This window comes from Alosa pseudoharengus, unplaced genomic scaffold (genome assembly GCF_046254945.1).
Source record: "Alosa pseudoharengus isolate Yale_2024_CS ecotype anadromous, Long Island Sound unplaced genomic scaffold, YU_APseudo_1.1 YU_APseudo_1.1_scf_13, whole genome shotgun sequence".
In the NCBI taxonomy this organism is placed as follows: Eukaryota; Metazoa; Chordata; class Actinopteri; order Clupeiformes; family Clupeidae; genus Alosa; species Alosa pseudoharengus.
Genome location: NW_027468598.1, coordinates 33,354,335 through 33,371,523, shown reverse-complemented (window position 1 = coordinate 33,371,523; position 17,189 = coordinate 33,354,335). Strand labels below are relative to the sequence as shown.

At 42.9% G+C, this 17,189-nt stretch overlaps 1 protein-coding gene across 2 annotated transcripts; it reads right to left on the bottom strand.

Annotated features, from left to right (window-relative positions):
• Nucleotides 1-1,004: 1,004 nt before the first annotated feature.
• pld3 (phospholipase D family member 3) lies at nucleotides 1,005-16,282 on the bottom strand. Of its 2 annotated transcripts, none has more exons than XM_076282883.1 (12): nucleotides 16,150-16,282; nucleotides 14,161-14,233; nucleotides 13,693-13,743; nucleotides 12,595-12,749; nucleotides 9,810-9,990; nucleotides 9,392-9,509; nucleotides 8,628-8,755; nucleotides 7,549-7,746; nucleotides 6,623-6,762; nucleotides 4,004-4,169; nucleotides 3,145-3,244; nucleotides 1,005-2,847 (listed from the first exon to the last, which is right to left on the bottom strand). In XM_076282883.1, the coding sequence occupies exons 2-12, from the start codon at nucleotides 14,197-14,199 to the stop codon at nucleotides 2,645-2,647; spliced, it is 1,479 nt and encodes a 492-aa protein (XP_076138998.1). In that variant the 5' UTR covers nucleotides 14,200-14,233; nucleotides 16,150-16,282; the 3' UTR covers nucleotides 1,005-2,644. The 2 variants fall into 2 exon arrangements, with proteins under 2 accessions (XP_076138998.1, XP_076138999.1); XM_076282884.1 differs by having other exon boundaries at nucleotides 16,154-16,282.
• Between the last annotated feature and the right edge of the window lie 907 nt (nucleotides 16,283-17,189).

Below are 17,189 nucleotides of genomic sequence, written 5' to 3'. Positions count from 1 at the left end.
ACCACAGTGTGAACTATCCTGAATACAGTGACCAAGCTGTGCAGGCTGGTGGGGAATATGTCCTGCAGGTAAGGTAGCACGTAAGAGTGTGTAAGAGCAAACGTAAGAGAGCCATTTTTTATCACTTCAGCTTTGTTTAAGCATATATGAGGCTAGATGGGTCAAATCAAATCTAATTTCAAAGCCATTCATTAAAAATTATTGATAGTGGTCAGCCTTGAAATGAGTTACACAGACTGAATTACAATTTTATTCACAAACAATAACAAACCTGTCCACACTTATAATGCTGAAATACAGCAAAGGAAAATGTGTTTAAGTATAGTCATAACCTTTTATATTACATTTGTTTAACAATTTGTCATGTTTAAAATGACATAGTACATTGAATGTTTAAATTCTGTGTGTGTGATCTTATATTCCCTGAGAATTAAACCCATGATGACTTTGCCATGTTCTAGTGCTTTACCACTTGAAACTTCCAGAACCTTCTCTTGTCTCATCTCTTCTCAAGTACTTTCCATATGAGCCCGAGGCTCATCCACCCCAATGGCCTGACCCCAACAGCTGGATGCCCAATGCCCAGATGTCCACCTTCCACGCCTACGGCCCTTCGGCCCGCAGTGGAGGTTGCGCACACGACTTCATGCATTACTGAGGGCTTGGAGGATGCAACACATGCACAAGCAAGGAAAAGCGCCAGACATAATTGTTGGGTCCATCCTTGGTCCCAATCACTCCTTTTGAGCCTCCTCGACTTTTTCTTTCTGTTGCTTCAGCTTTGCACAAGGTTAAGACCCTTTCAGATGCTTTGTCTGTCTCCAACCTGCAAGAAGTACCTGGCAATTTGCAATTATGTCAGAGATTGAAGAAAGTTGATGCCATTGAATGATATATTTATGAAATAAATATGAGATATATGAATATATGAGATTATTTACCAATTATTTGAGGAAGACTGATCTATATAATAATAATAATAATAATAATAATAATAATAATAATACTTTTCACAAATCCATTTATTTTAAATACAAAACTGTCCAAAAAGTCCAACAGGTTTGTAACAGCAGTGTTCTCTCTTGGTCACATGAGACAGTGGGCATGGGATGGAAAATAGCAAGTTTGAAAAAAAAAAAAAAAAAAATGTTCAGATTCAGTATTAAAATAACAAGAATGAACCAAGAATGAAGAATTCTGTTTTAAATAGCCATAGTGAGTTTGTGGCCGCTGTGATCATGTTATAACTGGGGGGTATTCCAAGTACGTGGTTTGGAGGCAAACCTGGGTAAGTTAACTCAGTAAGGGGTAAACCTCCTAATAGATATGCTGTATGTATGGTTTCATTGTCCTTGTGCCATAGGGCTCTTGTTGTAGGAGGTTTACCACTTACTCGGAGTTAACTTACCCAGGTTTGCCTTTAAACCACATACTTGGAATACCCCCCTGGTCTCCAATGTGTAAGTTAAAGAACTTGAACCTGATAAACAAATCAATAAACAAACCACCCTGTTTACAACAGCTTCCTGAGATTAAATCAACTGTTCACCATTCACCAAATATCCTTCTCAAGACACAAAAGAGAAAGTATATTTCAGAGGTATTGCAAGTGTTGAGTCCATATTAAAAAAATACTGAAGGTTTTGTAAAGCAGCTAACACCGCAATATACAATATATTCCAGTTGATGGACCAAAAAAATTTTGTAGAGATACTGGCGAGATAATTAAAGGCTGGTGTCTGAGTAAAAAACATGTACCCCTCTTAAGAAAAACAAAGTGCATAATTAAAAAAAAAACCCTAAAAAGCAGTTTATTCTCTGTTTACTCTTTAAAAACTCATGCCCAAAATAATAAAAGAAAATGTATCCAGATACAGGGCTTCCGCTTGGTGTAAACATTTGTGTCACAATCACCAATCCAAAGTCCACTGAATACCTTCTTATGAGGATTACCCAGCATAGTACTCACTGTTCTCCTCCGAACCCAAACAACTCAACATACTCATCGCACAAGTTTACCTACAATTAACAACACTGGGATCATTTAGGTACCAAAATGGCAATGTTGCATCCAAGCGCAATCAAAAACACATCTAGCAGCAACACTACCTGATTGAATTTGCGGTTAAGACAATATTGGTGCTGTTTGTTAGTGGTTGACTGTGAATTAAAAGTTTTAGTTTTAAAAATAACTCCCTTTGGGAGCCAATCAGGCTTGGAACAGAGCTGCCGCATGCGTGGCTTCAGAAGCCTGGGGTGTGTGTGTGTGTGTGTGTGTGTGTGTGTGTGTAGGTGTGTGTGTGTGTGTGTGCGTGTGTGTGTGTAGGTGTGTGTGTGTGTGTGTGTGAGCGTGTGTGTGTGTGTGTGTGTAGGTGTGTGTGTGTGTGTGTGTGTGTGTGTAGGTGTGTGTAGGTGTGTTTGTGTAGGTGTGTGTGTGTGTGTGTGTGTGTGTGTGTGTGTGTGTGTGTGTGTGTGTGTGTGTGTGTGTGTGTGTGTGTGTGTGTAGGTGTGTAGGTGTGTGTGTAGGTGTGTGTGTAGGTGTGTGTAGGTGTGTGTGTAGGTGTGTGTGTGTGTAGGTGTGTGTGTAGGTGTGTGTGTGTGTGTGTGTGTGTGTGTGTAGGTGTGTGTAGGTGTGTGTGTAGTGTCAGACATGATGGCACAGGTCCTTTTGGCCATCAATGGCGTTGTGGCTTAGCTGGGCACTGTACGGGGACTCCCAGTCCCTCTCGAACACAGCCTGGAGCTGCTGCTGAACCGTGGGGTCCGCAGACTGAGACTGGGTCTGATTCACCACCAGGGCGGAGCCGGCCGTGTTCACAAAGTAGTCCCCAGACCAGTTAGAGGTTCCTGCGCAAACAAAGGGACATTTCAAACATTACTTCAAACATTCAACATTACTACAAGACATTTCAAACATTACTTCAAACATTCAACATTACTACAAGACACGTCTGACAGTAATGGCATTGGTGCTAGTGTTGCTAGGATGTCATCTTTTCACTGAACTGAGAAACTTGAATTTGAATAAATTACATCTATTCAGGCCATACCTCAAAATTATTTAACACATTACACTACCACTATAAATCTACTGTAATCTGAACTGGACTATGATAATCCAAACTGAAGTACGGTAATACACACCAATGTAAGCCACTTTATCGGTGACCATGTACTTGTTGTGGTTGACTCTGGCATAGGGGATGCGTTTCTGCTCTGGTGTGGCAGGGACTGTGAAGATTTTCTGCGAGAAAGTTAGCAAATTAGTTCTTTTATAGCATATCTATTTTTTTTAAAATACAGGCAAATCTGACCAAAGTGCAAACCAATTAAAGACGCTGAAAACAATTTGATTGTCCTGATGGATCTCAAGATGAAGGAATGAAAGAAAGCAAGAAAGAACGAAGGAATGAAAGAAAGCAAGAAAGAACGAAGGAATGAAAGAAAGCAAGAAAGTCAGGAAAGATAAGACGGACAGACAGAAAGCAGGAAAGAAAAAGCAAGAGGGAGAGCAAAAAAGAAAGAAAGAACGAAGGAAAGAAAGAAAGAAAGAAAGAACGAAGGAAAGAAAGAAAGAACGAAGGAAAGAAAGAAAGAAAGAAAGAAAGAACGAAGGAAAGAAAGAAAGAACGAAGGAAAGAAGGAAAGAAAGAAAGAACGAAGGAAAGAAAGAAAGAAAGAACGAAAGAAAGAACGAAGGAAAGAACGAAGGAAAGAAAGAACGAAGGAAAGAACGAAGGAAAGAAAGAAAGAAAGAAAGAACAAAGGAAAGAAAGAACGAAGGAAAGAAAGAAAGAAAGAATGAAAGAAAGAACGAAGGAAAGAAAACATGGATATCCGTCTGAAAGCTGGGTGTGAGTACCGGTTACTTACCACATCAATGTCCACACAACACATCACATGACATGACTAATTACAGACAGACAAAAAGCAAGCAACAAAGAGAGAAGTGAAAGAATGAGGGGATGGCTGTCTGTCCAAGCACTGGGTGTGCGCTACTCACCACCTGGATGTCCAGGTTGGTCTTGGCGTCGTGCACAGAGGCGAGGGAGCGCAGGAAGGGGAACATGAGGGGGGACGTGCTGCCCCAGCAGCTGATGAGCAGACGCACCTTCACCCGCCGCTCGTACGCCACACGACGCAGTGCCGTGTCAATGCTCGCCCAATAGCTATATTCAAAGGGGGTTCAAAGGTCAAATGATAGCTTCAACAGGCTCCTTGTGGAAATGTATGACATGCTATATAAATCAACAGCTGTCAACTTTCCATACGTGTATATAGTGTGTAGGGCAGGGGTGGGCAACTCATTTCCCCAAGGGGCCACATGACAAACTGAGACTGTTGAGGAGGGCCGGACCCAAAATACCGAACTCAAGTCTGAACTCAATTCTGTTCAATTCTATTCTGTTCTTGTATAACATTAAGTAAATCATATGGTTTTGTTTACTAGTCGTAAGAACAGATGAAAATGTGAGGGAGACAAAGGAAAAACAGCAATATTTAGTCTATGTCCAGTATTTAATCCTCATTCTCGAAAATGATTTTTTGACATTGACATTTTTTTCAGTTTTCAAAGACTGATAAAAAAAAGTACTACAATAGCCTATCTATATAATTAGGCTAGGTCATGAAAATGTGAAGGAGTCAGTACAACCGATAGGCCTGTGCCACCATTTCATCAACACTCAGCAATATTTCATCATTAAATCATTACCATCATTAAATTAACTCTATGCAGAATTAGACTACGAAAATGTGGAGCAGACAATAGTAGGCATAGTAGTCATTAGTTAATCAACATGCACAAAGAAAACTATTTTAAAAATGTAGGCTATGTTTTTGCTTTAACTTTATGCACATAACTGTGATTGGTCAACTCGCTCTGTGTTGAGCCCATGGAGGTATTGGTTGAGCCGGCTGCTTCAAGCAACCTGTGGGTAGTAGCATCATACTAGTTCGCTAACATAAGCTTTGCAAATAAACTCAGACATATTTTGGTTACAATTATGGGGTTATCCGATTGTAAACTGTCTATCTGCCAGTAACGTTTTGAAATGAACACTTCGTATCGTCAACGAGCAGCAGGAGTTCGTTCTAACAACCTTTGCGGTGGTGAGCGACGCAGACATAAGAGACACAAAACTTTGAAAGGTTTACGCCGACGTAAAGGCAACTGCATTGTGTCGACGCAGAAGCATAAATTCTATTCACCAGCACATCAGTGAGGGTGTTTACGTCGTATGCATCCACGCACAAATGTATGGGCGTACAAATAGCAGTCGCTTTCAAAATAAAAACAACTATATTGATTTGCATGCATTATCTCTATGCTAGGCGGGCCGGTCAGGGAAAGCCCATGTATGGTGTAGGGTATACTTATACTCTTATATAACTCTAAATCAAATGCATTAAAAAGATCCTGCCTGAGATTGTTTTCCAACACGGAAGGCAAAGATGCCATGCTACACATCTGCTGAGTTACTTATAATAATTTACAGTACAAACACACTCAAGTAGAGCAAATCTGAGGAAAACCAATTAAAAGTCCTAACTGCATGCAATATGAGTGAGCGTTATCAGAAAAATCAGTTTGATTTTTCACTATTTGGAACTGGACATGGCACAGGGCTATTTGGAATGTTCTAACTGGACTGGACATGGCACAGCGCTATTTGGAATGCTCTAACTCAGTGTTTCTCAAAGTGTGGTGACCACTGGTGGTCCGCAAACTATCCCAAGTGGTCCGCAAGCAGACGTGGTAAGTAAGGGATAACGGCCTTCGAGGTGTGTCCTGTTATACGGAATTAATTGACTAGGGCGGAGGCTGCGCGTCGGGGAGTTTTTTTGCCCCTCGCCCTCGTCCATTAATTCCGTATAACAGGACACACCTCAAAGGCCGTTATCCCGCTTATCACCCGGTTGCCACTGTAAAGCAAAGGAAACACGCAGTTCTGTTTAAAAAGAAGCTCACTAGTTCAGCTTGTTGTACAACTTTTGTTGGCCCTATAACAGCGATAGCATGGACAGTTAGCTTGTTTACAGTTGATTCCATTGTTGCGAAGCCTGCCTCCAGGCTTAACCGTCGTCCTACTATCGTTGTTATAGTTACCATTCATAAGCATTGATATGGAACGGCGATTAAACTTTTTTTACCTGATCTACTTCATAGGTGTCCCGTCCCGCCACCCCGCCAGCCAATCAGAAAAGAGTATTTCTGCTCTCCGGGTGATAAAATATAATATAGAGCAGTTGTTTGCAATATTGAACCAACTTGTATGTAAATCCAACACTGCCTATGTAAGCTACGCCAGTTTAAATCATATGGATCCTCTGACACAATAAGCAAGGTGCAAAGACAATAAGCAAGGTGGTTCAGTGAGTAGGCCTATTGTGTAATATACTGTTGAAGTAGGTCTACTGTTGTTTTTTTTTTTTTAGCTAGGTGGTCCGTGATTTTTGTTTTATTGGTTAAGTGGTCCTTGGTCTTTCTGCTCGAGTTGTTTTGCTATTCTGAATATGACGCAATAGAACAGCATGTTTAATGGATTCAGTGTGGAGAGAGAGAGCACTCAATGCTACGCCACAGTCAGAAGCTTTTAAGGTTCGGAAGAGGCCCTCTGACCGTTTGGGGTGGGAGAACTCCATGGTGGGCAGGTAGTTCATGACGGCGATGTAGACAAACTGCTGTGCGTCGTCAATAACACTGATGATGGAGTCCAGGTCCTGGGTCCTGCCCTCGGCACAGAGAGAAGGTGGAGAGCTCTGCAGCATAATCAATCAATCAATCAATCAATCAATCAATCAATCAATCAGACTTTATGTATATAGACAGCAGGGGCTCACAGGGAAGCTACAACAGACGCGTAACTGAATCGCTCCGTTCGCGACGCGTAAAATAAATTTTAGAAGACTGGTCTATTTTTTTCCAACGTACGCGCCGCTATCACATCTGGTGTAGCTACTTCCATTGATTATAGTGGCAGATGCAGCAGACGCAACGCGAACGGAACGCTTCAGTTATGTGCCTGCTGTAGCCTAGTCCTTAGACTACATGCCTGGGCCAGTAAGGAAATCATGGCAAATAACTTTTTTGTGACATAGCTCTTGACTGATCTATTCTTTTATTTTATTTTTTTACTTATAGCCCTTCATTCAAAACTTTCTGCTTCATTGCACTATCACATGCTTTTAGCCCTTTGAATGAACACATGTTTTTGTTCAACTTTGCTTTAGAGAGCAATAATTAGTAGCCAACTGCTCATATAATCTATTAGATTACAATATAATTTACTGGGTCTTCTCTACAGCTGACAGGAAGCCACTAACATGGCCCCAGCTGTGGCGCAACTGGCTCGGGCACCTGCACCGTACACCGGCGACCCGGGTTCGATTCCAGCCCCGTGGTCCTTTCCGGATCCCACCCCGACTCTCTCTCTCCCATTCACTTCCTGTCACTCTCCATTGTCCTATCATTAAAGGCATAAAAAGTCCAAAAAATATACTTTAATAAAAAAAAAAAAAACATATGGTTGTCTTATGTTTACGTACCGAGAAGTAGGCGAGTGAGTCTGTGCCGTTGAGCTTCAGCTCCATGGGCTTGTCCTTGTTGTAGGACGTCGAGTACTCACTGGGCCACGGAGATGGGATGCTCTCTTTCTGACCCAAGTACCAGTACGCCTCAAAGATTTTCCCCAGGTCCTCAGCCAGACAGCCACAGTCGTACACCACTGCACCGAGCTCCTTCACCTAGTTAACATGCAGCACACACACACACACACACACACACACACACACACACACACACACACACACACACACACACACACACACACACACACACACACACACACACACACACACACACACACACACACACACACACACACACACACACACACACACACACACACACACACACACACACACACACACACACACACACACACACACACACACGAATGATGAAATCATGGACAAAAACAAACAAATAAAATAAATAAAATAAAACAAATCTAAATTCATACAGTACATAAATAAACAATAACTGAAATGAGTGTGGGACTAAATGAGACCTTTATACAGATGCCAACATGCTTCCCCAAAAGACAGATAGATGACACAAACCAAAACTAGAGGGATTATATCTAGCATTGTGGTATAGCCATGTCAGTTCCCAGTCCCTATGTCTACACTGTTTTTTAACAATGGATGCTTCACTGACATCAGACTGCACTAAAGAATAATAAAGTAATAGGACTCTAAACATGGCCAGGGCTGAGGTGATCCACTGGGTTATTTGTATCACTGCGGCATCCAAGGCATGGTAAAGTTCACTGGAGCCAACTGGTATACCACCAACAAGATTCCAGATTCCAGGTCAGGGAATGGCATATGTTTTTACTCCGGTTAATTATGGTCTTTAGCTTCTCTTTCCATCTATAGGCTGAGCTAATTCACACAGTTCATATGGCTGACACCAAAGCTTGTAATGGCTCTGTGAGTGAGTCTAATTGCTCCTCTAATGAGTCTATTGTCCTGATATATTTATGTAACAATTGCTTTGGTAATACAAATGTCCAACTATTTGTCATGACAAAACCTTTTGAATTGAATTGTATTGAATTTACCTGTGTAAGAGATCTCCAGTCCATGTTGGCACTGCCAATGTAGATGTGCTTCTTGTCAATCACCCAGAACTTGGTGTGCAACACACCTGTGGTCAGGGCCTTCATGTTCACTGTCCGCACCTGGGCACCTGCCAAAAGAGGTCATTGTCTCACTGCATGGAGGCTGTCAAAATGTTTTTTTTTGTAGTTCTCGTCAACATGGTGCTTCACAGAAATATGTGATGAGCAATACGTTTTTCCAGAACATCCTGTGAGGAACTGAACCAGAAGTGAAACTCTGAAATGCTTTCGGTCTCTTACGGGCAGTTATTGTACTAATGCAGAAAGCACTCAAGTAGCCAATACTACACAGCAGGGGAAAGTACAGTGTATTATAGATGTGGTTATTGACAACGACATACACAAAGAGGATGTGCACAAAAGAAACACTGAACTGAACCAAATGGGGAAAGAGCCCCTATACCCTATGGCTTTACCACTAACTCTCATTTACTTTACCAAGGCTTGATGCTAATCTGAGTTTTTATTTTTATTATTCATTTGGCACAACACTTATATCCAAAGCCACTTATATATGTAGATTATTACAAGGTCCAGCAATTATAGAGAATCTCATGGCTGCCTTTACCTGAGCTTTTGAGGAAGTTAATGTTCTCTTGGGGCTTTACCTGAGCTTTTGAGGAAGTTAATGTTCTCTTGGGGCTGATATTTTTTACCTGAGCTTTTGAGGAACTTATTGTTCTCTTGGGGCTGAGATTCTTTACCTGAGCTTTTGAGGAACTTAATGTTCTCCTGGGGCTGAGATTCTGTGGGAGTGTTCACCGCGATGCGGACGGGGAGGGTGCCAGACAGCTTCCCCAACTCCTGCAGGATGTCCTCGCCCTGCCACAACAGCACACACCAGCTGGATAACAACTCTATACTTGTAGTTAAGTTACCGGAAGATCATTCTTTAGTTATTAATAATACAAAAAAAATCCTCCTTTGAGATGACAGAATACCTAGGTGTACGGAAATAGCAGAACTGAAAATGGTCAGTTTCTTCACACTAAAATATGACCAGTAAAGTCACTGACAGATTTCCAGCTTTGACAACGCAATAATCCAATAATCCAACGCAATATATCTTTGTATCCAAATTTTGGTTGACCTGGTCAACTCCTTCAGAGTTCGGACTCTCACCGGCTTGGCTGTGGGCTCGTGGGTCTTGGTGTCGTTGTTGGTCATGGTCCAGTAGAAGGAGGCGATGTCCAGGCTGCTGCGAGCCTCTTGGATCAGGCCCCGCCAGGTGTTGTAGATGGACGGATGTGTGGCACTCGAGTTGAACTCCAGCCCCTCTGGAATGCTCTCCACCAACGAGATCCTACAACAGCAACAGCAGAGACCAACAAGAGAGTCACTACATGATCACACCATTAACAAAGACATTGCCATAGTGTACTGGATTCATAGTGGGATTCAGGACAAATAGGACAAATAAGACAAATAATTCCCAGCTTGGCTACAACCAGTCCAGGGTGTGATTCTCGTCTAAATCCCATTATTAAATGATGGAGACCACCATCATTTTGAACAATATCTCTTCAAGGTTACCCTAGTTCGTTCCTCAACAACTCCTTCTGAGAAATGCAAATTCAAAGTCACTACTGCACGGGTGACTGCATCACAGACAGTCAAAAGCCAAATGTGTGAATGTCTCCTGAGAGTTCATCTGTGAGAAAGCAGAACTAATGAAGTGAGCCATGAACTGCTGTGCACCTGCTGTGGTTGAATGGGTGGTGAGCATGGCTTTCTGTCACTCACCACATTTCAGATATGTCTCTGTTTCTGAAAATACTCAAAAGGTCACAACAATGACATCATGAAATCTGTGCTCATACCAAAGATTGTTAAGGTGGAGCAAGATACTTCATCGTAGTTCATGTCTATGGGCGCGAAATGGGGATCGAATCCTGTCTGCATAAAGAGGCGTGTCGAAGACGTATTGATGAGCGTACGTTGCAACCGGCCAACAGCAGCGGCATAAATAACCGGCGCACACCTGATATAAGGTTGATTTTCTCCAGACTGGAATGTTCAAAAATGCTAAAAAGGTACTCCCAAAATTCCCATTCTTAACTTTATAGAACCAAGATCTTAGCATATGTGGTGAAATTCTGAGCTATGCCCATAGACTTCAATGGAGCAGTCGCTGCCTCTGCTCTGCATAAAGGGGGATTTTGACCCCCCTTCGTGCGATCCGGGTTCCCGGAAGTGGCTCCTGATTAAATATCTTGCTCCGCCTTAACAATCTTTGCTCATACTGTGTGGCATCCTGATATTTTTTCCCCATTCTCAACAACAACAACAACAAAGTCAACATAATTTTGAGTTATGGGTTCTGAAACAAATGCAGTCTTTATCTGGAGTTGATCAGGAGTCACTCCAGATAATGGCATAATCTAGTCTGAAGTTAGCAGCTATTATGTTTTTTTTTCTCCATTAGCCATACTTACTATTGGAAAAATAAACTTGCAACTGAGACCACAAGAGTGTCAATTGTCATGAGTCAGTACAATGCTTCAACAACAGCAAGAGGGATTACAAGGAAGTGATCTTCCTTGTAATCCCTCTTGCTGCATCTCATTAACACCTCTTCGTTAAACCACCCAATGACCGATGAGAGCCACTGAATGACTAATGACAGGATCTCCTTTTCTCCCTCATAGTGCTTTCAACCATCTCCAAGGCTTAAAACAGAACATCTCTGTGTGTCTGAACATATCAGAAGTGTTCGAAAGTATTATATTGGGTCATTCCACGTCAATTCAACCAGGGCCCACGCACTTAGGTCTCAAAAAATTCTGGAAAAATCACCAGGTGTACCTATGTTATCCAGGACCTTCTTAAAGTAAACAGTAACACTGAAGCAAGAGGCTACACTAAGATTCTGGAGAAAAAGATCAGGCAGTGTGCCAAGAGACCTGCCCCAATTGGCATCATTGGACCATTAAACCATACAATGATCCAAAACATACAGCTAAACAAGGCAAGAAATGGTTAACAGAGAACAATGCCCAGCCAGAGTTCAGACCTCAATCTGTCAAAAAAGTTAGCACAAGGCCAAAGTGATGGCAAATAATCATTCCTGCCTCAAAACCCAGATTGCTGCTAAAAAGGTGCAGTCTAAAATCATTGTGGAGACATGGAGAGGCTTGGTAGGTATTATAAGAACCATTTTGAGAGCTTTGATGGTAAATAAAGATGTTTCCATTGATTATTTAAAAAGGGTATGAATAATTTTGGACATGCCATTTTTCATAAAAATGTTAAAAAGATGAAAAGCGATAATTTTTCAATGTTTCAATGTTTCTACCACATTGTCTTACCACCTTTTGGCATGTGGCAGTGTCATTTTCAGTCAGAACAAACATATTGGTCAAGAGAAAATCAATATATATACTACACACACACACACATCAAATCAATTTTCAAATCTTAAACTAACCCTAGCCCGTACCTGAATTCCAGCAGAGTGCCTGAGAACTTTTATTTTATTTTTAAATATATTTTTGCCCATTTCACCTTCATTCAGATAAGATAGTAAAGGGTGACAGGAAGTGAGTGTGTGGGTGACAGGAAGTGAGTGTGTGGGTGTAGCCTTCTAAACGAACTCAGACCAATGACTCAAATGTCTGCATCATGAGCCTAATGATAATAGTTTTTATAATAGATGACATGCCTGCTCTTTAGGCAATGGCAAGTCAAGGAGGATAGAATAGGCTAAAAAGTGAACCCGAGGGCACTTTGTGTGAACTGCACCGCAGACTTTAAAAGCGAATCGTGCCTGAGACTACCTCCCGAGCGCACTGTTCGCTTTAGAGGGGTCCGAGTTTGGCCAAAAAAAATCGTCGATCTGAGTTCCTTTAGCAGGCTAAAAGGGACCAAGTGTGACAACCCCCTATAAGCCCTGCGTCTCTTACAGCACCTGCAGGCATCAGAACAGGTGCGCGGCAGGACCAGCCTGGGGCTGGAGGTGTCCGTGGAGGGAGAGGGCAGAGCGGGCACCAGCAGGGCCTGGAGGAAGAACAGCGCCAGCAGCACGGTGGCCAGGGTGGTGACGAGCAGGACACACCGGATATACTGGACCCAGGGCAGAGGGACGGAAGGAGGGAGAGAGGGAGGGAGAGAGGGAGGGAGAGAGGGATAGAGGGAGGGAGAGAGGGAGGAAGAGAGGGATAGAGGGAGGGAGGGAGAGAGGGATAGAGGGAGGGAGAGAGGGAGGAAGAGAGGGATAGAGGGAGGGAGGGAGGGAGAGAGGGATAGAGGGAGGGAGAGAGGGAGGAAGAGAGGGATAGAGGGAGGGAGGGAGGGAGAGAGGGACAGAGGGAGGGAGAGAGGGAGGAAGAGAGGGATAGAGGGAGGGAGGAAGAGAGGGATAGAGGGAGGGAGGGAGGGAGAGAGGGACAGAGGGAGGGAGAGAGGGAGGAAGAGAGGGAGAGAGGGAGGGAGAGAGGGAGGAAGAGAGGGATAGAGGGAGGGAGGAAGAGAGGGATAGAGGGAGGGAGGGAGGGAGAGAGGGACAGAGGAAGGGAGAGAGGGAGGAAGAGAGGGATAGAGGGAGGGAGGGAGGGAGAGAGGGATAGAGGGAGGGAGAGAGGGAGGAAGAGAGGGATAGAGGGAGGGAGGGAGGGAGAGAGGGACAGAGGAAGGGAGAGAGAGGAGAGAACAAAGAGAATGAGAAAAGGAATAGAGAGTAGAAGACGGAGGGGGAAAAGAGAGATAGTCAAGTCATGCACATGGAAAACCTGTGGTTATCTTTCAGTCACTGTGGGGGATTAAGGTTGCCAGTGTCATTTTTATTTATTCATTTAGCAAATTTAACGAAGCTGAGGTCGGAGACACATTACAGACAAACTATATGAGAACTATCTGGCCATAGCTGATGAACTTCCCCTTTAAAGTCTTGTTTCTTGAAATAACAAAAGAACTTCTCCAAACAAAGTTTACACTTTCTACACACCCTTTTATGACAATGGCTGTAACATATTATGATTAATTACAGTAACTTCTAATGAGCCCTTACCGTCTGTGACTTGGCGAGGCTATCCCCCCTGGCCGGCTCTACATCCGCCATCTTTGTGAAGGACGACAAAAACAAAAAGTGAAAATAGAAATGCAGAGATCAAATGTTGTTGTCGGGTGCCTAGAAACCACAATCTCATGGGAATCATGTGACACAAGACAACTCACAACTTTCAGATGGGAAACCTTACGCAACAACATTCATGCAGGCTGGTTAGTCTAGCAAAGCTTTAGCCTACTGGGAAGTTTGAATGTAGTTTGCTATACCAACAGCCAGGCTACAGCAGGCGTGTGACTGAAGCGTTGTGTTTGTGGAGCGTGTGCTGCAAGAATTAGCTTCCACTATAATCAATGGAACTGACCACACCAGACGAGAGCAGTGCGCCCAATCGAAAAAATTGGACCAGTCTTCTAAAGCGATGTTTACGCTCTGTGTGTGGGCGTGTGTAGCCCATCTGGCGATGTTTACCTTCTGATATGCAACATCAGGGCTCTTCCTTGTTGTCATGATTAGTAGCCTTTCACATCGATGTTTAGCAGCTCTAGAACAGAAGAAAAGAGAAACGTTTTACGCGTGACAATTCACCAAGAATTAGAAATGTTTCTGTCCGTTTGGACAGCATTTTAAATGCATCTCCAACAAAATGTAGTCCTGATGAATTTGTGAGTGTGTGTGTGTGTGTGTGTGTGTGTGTGTGTGTGTGTGTGTGTGTGTGTGTGTGTGTGTCTATTGTCACCCCTACACAGGCCTGGCATTTCTATAGTCATGGGGGCCATGCCCGCTCCATAATGGGGAATGTGCTGGCAGGCAGGTGCTGCAGCATGCACACACAAATATCCTGGTTGTTGATATTTGACTGTGTCTGCCCTTGCCTCTCTCTCTCTTTGCCTCCCTCTCAAACACACTCCATTCACATTTGAGAAGTAATCACACTGAGGAGTTAGCAAATCCAATATTCAGAATGAGACCTGATAGTCAACACATAACATAACAGCAATGAACATAACAAAAAGCATCACGTCTGTTTCTCCGGCCCTGTGATACTCCTGTTGTGTGTTTTCGTGTGTCTGTGTGGGGGCCACTGCTAAGACACTGGCTAAAGGAGAGATGCATCACATGAGCCACCTCAAGTGCACCACAGAGACACCCAGCTGATCTGATCCTGTGATGTGGCTTCCGGAGAGAATGCTGATGGGTGGAATATGAATGAGCACTAGCTAGCATCTTTTCTTTGCCGTGTCCGTCTCCCCCACTTTCTCTCTCTCTCTCTCTCCAGCCTTTCCATCACAGTTACATCATAATAACATGAAAACAGTAAGATTTTCAAAACAGCTAAGTGATAAATATTCAGAACCCTTTGTAAGCGCTATTCTGGGCTTGCAAACTTCTGTGGTCTTGGTGTCATTGGAATTGGAGCCGCAGTGGAAAAAACAGGGATTTTTTTTGAAAGACAAACACTCCATTTAGACGGGTAAATTCAATTGTGGCAGCTTGAATTCATGTGCTGCACTTTGCACAAAAACACGCCTGTCTATGGGTGACCTGGCTTTCTGTAAACACAAAGCCAGCTATCAAATGGGAAAAATGGACAAGGACAACTTGGCTATTTTTAGTTTGAGAGAGAGAGAGAGAGAGAGAGAGAAAGAGAGAGTGTGTGTGTGTGTGTGTGTGTGTGTGTGTAAGAGGTAGGGAGAAAGTGTAAGCCTACAAACTTGTCAGGAAAGGTAAAAGGCTTGGTTTAGACAACATGTTATAGTGGTTTGATTTTACCTGCCCCAACAACAAAATGCCAATCTCCATAAGAAGAAGCCACTTAAGTCATAAAAGGATAAAAGGATGTGGAAGAGTCTGCAAGTCTGACAGCTATGTTTCAAACCCAGGAAATCACAGGAAAAAAACTTGCTGCAGTCACGGGTGTTCCCTTATCGCATTTAGATCCCAGGGTGCACAGTATCAAATCCATTTAAGTCCTTAGCCTACCAGTGCACACTACAGATAGAGGCCACGTCTACCATAGTCAACTGGATCAAATTGGAGATCATATATTTGTAGGTTACAGTCTTTCCATGTAGACCCCAATAAGCATTAAATGCAGGCCTACTGACACATATGGCTGGTATTTCAAAAGGGATCCTGTTAAACTGTGTAGACCTGAGTAGACTTGTTTACAACAAACGACTTGGTGAGACTGACTTTGGAGTCAAAACTGCTGAAGTAGCCTGAAGCCTGCAATGCAAGCATTAGTTCTCCATAACATGAGATTGAGCATTAGTCTCTCCTTAACAAATTAGAATGGCCTATGAGATAAAGTAGACTAACATGCAACGCTTGTTTGTTTGGTTACAACAACTGTGACTGGGGGAACCCGCAGTGTTGATTTGGATTCAAGAGAAACAGATCAAAACCATAGCAAAAACGGCATAGGGGAGCACGCTCAAAAAACAAATGATCACATACCTACAAGGAAACTCACAGCTGTTTATTAGCCCGACAGTTCGAAATGTCGGTCTGCGTGTTTCGAGGAGCTCTCTTTCCACTTCTGTTGCAGTAAACTGCTTGATCTTAGTGCCAACAATGTATAATGTCTTTAAGTTCCTTCTACGGTGGCCAACAACGCCGGGTAGCTTGGTCATGTGATTACGCTCGCCAGTGCGACCTATAGCAGCGCACGACGCATCTGACGTACACTGCGTTCAACCATTTCAACACAAGACTGTGTTGTGTGTGATCGCGGCTTCTTTGACCGTGCCTGATGTTTGCAGAGCCACAGAAGTAGCCTAATTTGACCAGCAGAGGACGCCATAGGATAAATCGATACTGAACAGAGACAGACCCATTAAGTCAACGGGATTTTGTCCGTAACTTAATAGTTCGGGAAGCTCTATTAACAAAGCAAAAGTTACAAGCTTATAGGTTTCAATTGACATAGAATATGACCGATATGCGTATGCCTAAAATACACAGCACGATATAAGCATAGGCCTACACAACACATGCCTACTGAAATGTGACTTTACAAGTAGAAGTGGTCCTTTAAATTTAGCCTAGTCTTTTCCAGGGCATTTAAAAGGAGGCATATGCTATATTTTAGAATAGCCGAAACGAGTAGCATATAGGCTACTCTAAATAGACTAAAATAAAATAAAATAAAAATAATTATTTCACGACATGGCTACATGTCATCGTTAAATAAGTCTTAGGCCTGCTTGTATAGCCTAGGCCTAATCATTTAGAAGATTTATAATAAATAATCTATAGGCCTACATCTGTATTAGCAAAAGCAAAACAAAAAAACTAGTGACAGTTGTAGGATATTAATGACAACCACAAAATAGCCAGTAGTAGGCCTAACAAAAACAGAGCATGCCGTTGGGTAGGCCTAATGGCCATGCATCAACTTGTATGCTCAGTAGGCTGACAGTCATAAACGTCTGAAACGATGGCAACGTTTGAAGGGAGTGATCTGTCAGTTAAAGGGCGAGTCTATGAGAGCCAGG